At 44.7% G+C, this 8303-nt stretch overlaps 1 protein-coding gene across 2 annotated transcripts in view; it reads left to right on the top strand.

The window, feature by feature from the left end:
* Positions 1 to 8303, top strand: part of Glyr1 (glyoxylate reductase 1 homolog) — a 36741-nt gene that overhangs the window by 9956 nt on the left and 18482 nt on the right. For both annotated transcript variants that reach the window (XM_021184537.1, XM_021184536.1), the window contains exons 4-6: positions 2570 to 2708; positions 3193 to 3432; positions 7912 to 7998. In XM_021184537.1, coding sequence (XP_021040196.1) covers positions 2570 to 2708; positions 3193 to 3432; positions 7912 to 7998 — 466 coding nt within the window. The remainder of the gene's footprint in view (positions 1 to 2569; positions 2709 to 3192; positions 3433 to 7911; positions 7999 to 8303) is intronic.

Here is an 8303-nt window from a genome sequence, read left to right as displayed (position 1 = left end):
AGATCATTGTATCGAGAAACATTTCAGTTTAGTTTCTCAAAGTCCTATCTGGAAGGTGAGTAGAATTTTGTGTGTGTTCTTCCTTCTTGCAGAAAAAAAAAATCTGTTTAAAAAAAATTACAAAAAAAAAAAAAAAAAAAAAAAAAGGGAGAGAGAGCTGACTTAATTGGCATTTCTTCATAGACATCCTCACCTTTGCTTTTTCTGTCAGTCAGAGGTTGGTAGGAGGCAGGCATGACAGTGACGAAAGGAGTGAATGGGATTTTTGCCTGCAGAGCATCTAACCTAGTTTTGGAGGATGGACAGAGTGTATCTTGAGAACCATCTTTGAACTTTATCCCTGAAACTGGTGTGGTCTCAGAGCTGAGCTACCAGTTAGTGCTGCAGCTCTACTACCTTCACTTTTGTCCTTAGGATTCTGTAAATGGAGAAAAGAGCTGTGTCTGGGTCCCCAGGGACAGACTGGCCAACATTTAGGGGGGTCAGTACTTTATTTCATGGTTTTTCCTTGTGGATTGGAGTCATGGCTCTCATGTCAGGTTGCAAACTCTAGCTGAGCTGGCCACCAGAATACCTCTCTCCACTGATAGGTATGGTTGGCTCTGTGTACCAGAGACTATTGTCTGTCCCTGTGTGTTGTTTGCCTTAGCTATAGGTATCATGTCTGCCCTGGTGTTCTGTATCGAGCTGTGTCCCAAGGCTGCCACATTTGTTCTTGACCTGTCTTTACAACTGCTCCCACAATACTCAGAGTGAAAAGCTAGAGGTGGCCAGGGCACATCTTTAATCCCAGCACTTGGGAGGCAGAGGCAGGTGGATTTCTGAGTTTGAGGACAGCCTGGTCTACAGAGTGAGTTCCAGGACAGCCAGGGCCACACAGAGAAACCCTGTCNCAGCCTGGTCTACAGAGTGAGTTCCAGGACAGCCAGGGCCACACAGAGAAACCCTGTCTCAAAAACTCAAAAAAAAAAAAAAGAAGGAAAGAAAGAAAGACAGACAAACAGAAGCACTTTGGCCCTTGTAAGTGAGTATTCTCCAGCCGTCTCTAAGGACAGAAGCTTTACAGTTACTGATGTAACCCAGTTTCTATATCCTCAGCCGGGCCCATGCTTTTCTAAAGGTTATGCTGTGAGACCCAATGAGTATTACAGGAAAATACATATATAAATTAACTGATACTTTGCCAAGCCTGTATTATGTTCTCATTTGCACTTGGATCCTAGAGCATCATTTAGGAAAGCCACAGAAAGCCTACTGCAGCAGACTTGCTCGGGATCCACAACAGGCCAGATCCTTCAGAACTAGCAGCTGACTGCTTTTTTTTTTTTTTAACTTTAAGGTGTTACACATTGGCAGTTGAAATTAACAATAAGAGAAGTTCATTTTGCCTTACAAAAAGAATGTCATTTAAAGCCTCTTTTGTGACTGCTGCACTCATCCCAAAACATACGTGTGTGTGTGTGTGTGTGTGTGTGTGTGTGTGTGTGTGTATGGTTTATTAGCCATGGATACCATCATTTACGAACAGATATAGACTCAGTGGCTGCAAATGTCTATAAGAACGGCAAACTTGTAGACACTGTGTTTGGGGTCGAGTGCTCCGTTGATAGGTGGTTTAGTCTCCAGCACCATGTATACCAGGAGTTGTAATGCATATATGTGATCCCAGCATTTGGGAGGTGGAGGCAAAAGAATCAGGATCAGGGTCATCCTCTGCTACATAGAGTTTAGACATTTTACTGTACACTGAGTCCTTGCCAGGTATTGTGACACACCTTTAATTACATTATTCAGGAAATGGAAGCAGGCAAATCTCCAAATAGAGGCCAGCCTGATTGTTGTGATAGGGAGACTCTATCACAATAAAAAGAAAAGATACATGAGTCCTGGCTTTTTTTTTTTTTTTTTAAATAAGGCTGGTCTATGATGGTTAATCTCAGCAGGGGCAAGTGGAATTCTGTGAGTTTGAGGCCAGCCTGGTCTACAGAGTAAGTTCCAGGTCAGCCAGGGCTACATAAAGAGAAACACTGTCTTAAAAAACAAAATTATATTTCATTAATCTGGCTCACATAGTTGACTAAGTCAAATGTGATGGTTCACACTCATGTAATTCCAGCACTCAAGAGACAAAGATAGGAAGAGTGCCTGGTCTACATGGTGAGTGCCAGGCCAGAGAGAGCAATGCATTGAAAGCCTGGAGCAGTGGAGGGGAGGAAAGGTGGGAGATGTTTCCATCCTTGTCCTTCATGCAGTCTACAGGCTTTGTCTGCACTGAGCAAGTTGCAGGTGTGTGTGGTTGGGTATGGAAAGCTGGTAAATGAGAATGAAAGTACAGCACAGTGTATGATACGGTGACTTCACAGGAGGAAAGTTCTGACCTGTTGTGGTTCTGTTCATTTCAAGAAAATGTACTTGAGGCTCAAGAATTAGAAATGGATGGTTGGTAAGGTTTATGCCTCTTTTAATTTTCAGTTAAAACAAGTGTTAAAAATCCTCCCTTGTGAGATCTCAGGAATGTGTTGGCATATGCAATATGGATGAAACTCTTCCTGTGTTTGCTTTCTACTAGTGCCTGGATCAAAGTGGAACAGCTAAAGCCTTACCATGCTCACAAGGAGGAGATGATAAAGATTAACAAGGGTAAACGGTTCCAGCAAGCTGTGGATGCTGTCGAAGAGTTCCTCAGGAGAGCCAAAGGGAAAGACCAGGTGAGAGAGACTGCAGTCGTTCCCCTCCAACATCAGGTCAATGGTTTTGCATGGCTACTAGCAGATGGTGTGTGTCATAGACACTCTCCTTTCCCATGAGATTTGCCTAGCAAGAAAACAGCTGTGTCCAGAACTCTATGTCTGTGGCTCACTTTTCTGAGGCATGCACGTTGTTTTGGGAAGAATAGCCCAGCTTCACAGTACAGGCAGAGATCTTAGGAATTCAGCCACCTTTGGGGCTGTAGACAAGTGACGTGATTTTTTTTTTTTTTAAGCTGTCTTTCCAGCACAAAGAGAGGTGAGCAAGGATGCTATTTCTCAGGGTGGCTGTGAAGACAGTTCACAGAGCTGCTGAGAGAGAGAGAGAGAGAGAGAGAGAGAGAGAGAGAGAGAGAGAGAGAGAGAGAACTGTGTGGGCTCATGTTGCTGGCAGTGGTGGTAGTGGCTGTTGTAGTGGTTATCATTATTATTGTTGAACTTTCAGACATCATCCCACACTTCTGCTGATGACAAGAATCGGCGTAATTCCAGTGAGGAGAGAAGTAGGCCAAACTCAGGTGATGAGAAACGCAAGCTTAGCCTGTCTGAAGGGAAGGTGAAGAAGAACATGGGAGAAGGAAAGAAGAGGGTGACTTCAGGCTCTGCAGACAGAGGCTCCAAATGCCTTAAAAGAGCCCAAGAGCAAAGTCCCCGGAAGCGGGGTCGGCCCCCAAAGGATGAGAAGGTTTGTCTTACTGCCATAGCTTCTGGGACTAGTGTCTTTTTTTGTGTAAAGTAGAGCCATGCTCTTAAGTATAATCTTGCTCGTCTAGTGGGTGTAGAGTACTTCCCATGTTCTATAGATGAAGTGAGAGCAAGATGCACAGACATAGGAGAAAGATGCAGATGGTGAAGGCCAGAAAGCTATCTCCTGAGTTGCTCAGGCCAGGGGCAAGGCTAACAAGAATGAAGGGAAAATCCTGTAGAGGTGAGCATGCACTCCACGTGAGGCAGGATTCTGGCATGAGTATCCCTGTGCAGGTAGAGAGATGGGGCAAACAGAGGTACAGACAAATTGACACTGGGATACAGAAGACCATTCGGTAAATTCAAGATAGCAAAAGTACTTAGGAAACTGTTTAGGCTGGTTGTTGAGATGGCAGTGTGCCGAACTGGGCCTTAGTGATTGCAAGGTCAGAGAAAGGGGCCTGAAGCCAAATAGAAAGCCAAAGTCACAGACAGACCCATGAGAGGTAGCATTTCCTGAAAAGAGTCAGGGAGGGGCATGTCAGAGGCATCCTTCCTGTGATTTGGCAGCTGGCTATGTGGAAAGATAAAGATGAAAGGGTAAGGAAGCTGCAAGCTAGAAGAGAGAAGTGGTTCTGTGGCTTGTAGAGGTTATCTGGGGTTTGCTGTTGTCTTTGTTTATAGAACCTAGAAGTTCATGCGTGGTAGGCAAGCACTCTACCATTAAACTAGCCTTCAGATCTTTTTTAGTGTGATATGTTTGAAGCATGACCCAGAAAGTACTAGAATTATAGACTTGGGAAGCCATCTTGGAGGGCAAAAAACAGTCTAGTCCATGAGACTAGATGAGCTTGTCTTGGAAATATGTGGAAGGGTGCTCAAGAGCAGAAACTGTACTGCAAAGAAAGTATGTGGTCAGGGTCAGGGCTAATGAGGTTGTAAGTGTGGCCAGATGAAACCAGGAAGAAATGGTGCCATCTGTTCTGGAGAACAGGTCTTGGATTTCAGGAAGTGGATGGCCTGTGAATAGTGAGAGCATACTGGGAGATATGCAACCATGATAAAAGAAAGAGAAGCCAGGTGGCTGATGGAACAGGGGGAGATAAAACCTTGATGAAATACTAGAGGGCAGAGCAAGACTGGTGGGGTCAAACACCAGTGGGACGGGCCACGAAACGACTCATACTGTCTTGAATTTGCAGAAAGAGCAGAAGAGCTCACTGCATCTTGGGGCTGGCCCAGTTATACTCCATCCATGGGGTGCCAGGCTAACTACTGCCAGATAGTCTGGTTTTCTTGAGAGAGGCCAGAAATGCAGAATTGTATGTGAAGTTCCCTAAGTTTAAATGTTCGAATGTAATTCACATTTTTAAAACACTTTAAGGTTCCACATGAATATCATTGGCTAGGCGCAGTCTGGTCTGCCTCTGTGGTCTCTTTACACTGTCCTAAGGCTAAGGAAAAGGAAGAGAGCAAGAGTCTTCCTATGACCATGCTCAGTAAGTAGGGAACTTAGAGATCCGCCAGCCTCATTGAGTAAGGGACTTTGCAAGGGATGTGGCCTGATGGCCAAAAGATAGTTTTCCCTAGAGAAGAAATTGGAGCCACCAGGTATTACATTGCCTTCCCAATTAGTGCTGTCTTCAGGCAGTTCTCACAGACTCCTGGACAGAAACAACTTCCTCTCTAGCCCTCTCAAAGCTTTCCCCAAGTTGGTAATGAGAAGCAATCTACCCCACAACATGGCAGTTCATTTGGGGCATAGTAACTTTTATCCAGGTTTCAGTCTAGGAGAACATTCTTATAGCAACCCCTAACAGGGTCCTTTCTGGGCACTTTTGGACTGGGTCTGTGTTTGATGCAGTAGAGTGTCCTGGCACTGGAATGACAGTGTATCTGACCTCATCTATCCTGTAGCTCACAGAGTACAGGTGTGTGGCCATGGCAATTGTCATTTGGCCAAAAGTCAGCAGGAAAGCACAGGCTGCTTTCTAGCTGCAGAGTGCCATTCTGTTGTAGTATAATCTTCTGCCCCCTAAGGATAACTGAAAAGGCCGACCTAGAGCTCAGAGGTGTCAAGTGCTTGCCTACAGACAAAGCTAAATGTATATCTAGAATTCTTTTTGAGAGCTTGCCTCGAGCCCTGCACCTATGTCTTGGCTGGGCTCTCCTTTCCTTACTTCAAAGCTGAGAACTACAGCTTCAGCTTCGGGTCATCCCTGCAGAAATGTGTCAGACCTGTGGCACTCATAAGATGTTACACTTACACCAAGAAGAGTGAGTCAGGGTTGGACCAAGAGCTATAAACTCTACTCTGTCATCCCTGGAGCTCCACTGTTCCAACTTCATTGACTGCAACTTAAAATTCACCAGCCTGGTGTCAGAGGTGTATCTAATTGCAAAGCAGTCTTTGTAGCCGCACTATACTAGACTCTATTAGACAGGTGCTTATTTGGCAGCTTTACTGCAGGACACATCTAGAGATAAAGCCTAAGAGACAAATGTGACCCCTCTCAGAAAGAGAGATACCCACTTCTCTAATACATACTCAGCTTCATCTGCATACCAGCATGATTCCCAATGTGGATTAGAATAGGCAAAACCAGGCAAGGCAAGAGAACACACTTATTGTAGCACCAACCCTGGGTCTAAATTGTTGGAATTTGAGTTGTTTCATGTAATTTTTTTTTCTTTTGGTTTGGTTTGGTTTGGTTTGGTTTGGTTTGGTTTGGTTTGGTTTTGGTATATATTTTGAGAGAGTCTCACTTTGTATCCTTGGCTGGCTTGGAACTATGTAGATCAAGCTGACCTCAAACTCAAAGATCTATGCCTATGTCTGCTTCCCTGGAGACTAGGATAAAAAATATGTGCCACCATTTCTGGGAGTTTGAATTGTTTGTTTTATTTTATTTTTTTAAGATAGGGTTTCTCGGGGGCTGGAGAGATGGCTCAGTGGTTAAGAGCACCGACTGCTCTTCCAAAGGTCCTGAGTTCAAATCCCAGCAACCACATGGTGGCTCACAACCATCCGTAATGAGATCTGACGCCCTCTTCTGGTGCATCTGAAGACAGCTACAGTGTACTTAGATATAATAATAAATAAATCTTTAAAAAAAAAAAAGATAGGGTTTCTCTGTGTAACCCTGCTGTCCTGGAACTTGCTCTGTAGACCAGGCTAGCTTCAAACAGAGGTCTGCCTGCCTCTGCCTCCTGAGTGTAAAGATTAAAGGCGTGAGCCAACACCAAATTTTTAATCTGTCTCACAATTGGTCAATGCTACTTGAGCTCTCTACACCTCGGTTTTCTTTTCTGCAAAAGGAAGGCAATGTTTGCTCTTCATTGTAATAGGGGTTATATGAGACCATCTATGTAAATTAGTACTAAGGTAACTATTGAAACCTTTGCCGTCACTGTAATCAACATTACCTTCAAATGAGACAAGGCAGAGAAGTCAAATAAAGCTGCTTTGATGAGGAGACCTTTCCATATTGCCCTGAAGTGAACCTGAGTCAAGTGGACATGATGGAAGACCATCCCGAGTAATAACAGAGGTCCTGAGACAGGTTCATGTTTGGGGTGTTTGAGATAGGGGAATGGAGTACTGATGATGGGAAGGGAACAGAATTAGGACTCGGGCAGAGATGAAAGTGGAGTAAAGTGTCTGACGAGAGCCCTCGTTGAAGGCTCCATAGCAGACTTCAGCTTCACTGTGAGAAGTGGGGAGCTGGCTTTGGGAAGATATGACAAGGTCTGACTTGGGCTAGTTTGCAGAGACTAGACTGCATAGGCCCAGAGAGAGAGCTGAAGATTCAGTGTGTATCTGCCTGCTGACAGTGATGATGGTATGGTGGCCAGTTTGGTACAAGTGACAAGGGAAAGATGGCTTTATGGTGGCAAAGCAGTAGAGGAGGCAGCCTGGCACCAGGGAAGTGGAACTTCATCACAGGCATGGTGCAATGTCTATGGACACATGAGCATTCACCCTGGTATCCCACTTAGGTGGATGGAATATAAGGTATTATCACAGTTGTAGGAGGGGCCAACATTGGACAAAGGAATGGGGCACAAGACATGCAGATAAAGAGTTGCTCATTGGAGAACACGCCAAGTGTACTCTGACCTGCATCCTAGCTTTAATCTGGACAGGTCTCCTCAGCAGTGCCATCTTTTTGCTTTGTTTTTTAAGATGAGATACATTCCCTCCAACCCACTGTTAGTGATTATTACTCCCACAAAGTGTTTCCCTGTGTCTTGCTGGCAGCGTTCTTATTAACCATCCTCCTTGTGACATGCGTGCAATAGCAGGTTTTGTTACTACAAAACAGCAAGAAACAGTTGCCCTTTTTCTCCCACTTAGATGGGGGTTGGCTTAAATTTACACTTAGAGCATGGCACTGCCAGGAGCTTAGTTGAGGGTTGAGTGTGGCCAAAAGGGGAAGCAAAATGTGCTGATGCTCTCTCTGCTCTTCTCCTGCAGGACCTCACCATCCCTGAGTCTAGCACTGTAAAGGGGATGATGGCTGGACCAATGGCTGCATTTAAATGGCAACCAACCGCGACCGAGGTAAAGAACTTTCCTGCTAGTAGGACTGTCCACAATGTCAGAACAAGAACATAGCAGATTTTCTGGCTATGCTGTGTGAGCCTCTTTCCCCTTTCTCCCTTTTCTGGTTTTTGGTTTTATTTTATTGGCACAAACTACGGAAGTCTGGAGGTTAAAAAAAACTCCATGTTTAGTCTGAGGTTCCAGGTAGTCTGCCTGTTTAGCATCATATGTGGGGTTATAGACCGCTGTCATTCTCATTGTTTAGCATCATATGTGGGGTTATAGACCCGCTGTCATTCTCATTGTTTAGCATCATATGTGGG

This window comes from Mus caroli, chromosome 16 (assembly GCF_900094665.2).
Source record: "Mus caroli chromosome 16, CAROLI_EIJ_v1.1, whole genome shotgun sequence".
Classification (NCBI taxonomy): Eukaryota; Metazoa; Chordata; class Mammalia; order Rodentia; family Muridae; genus Mus; species Mus caroli.
Note: the sequence above shows the minus strand (reverse complement) of the source record. Positions and strands in the feature narration are given on the sequence as shown.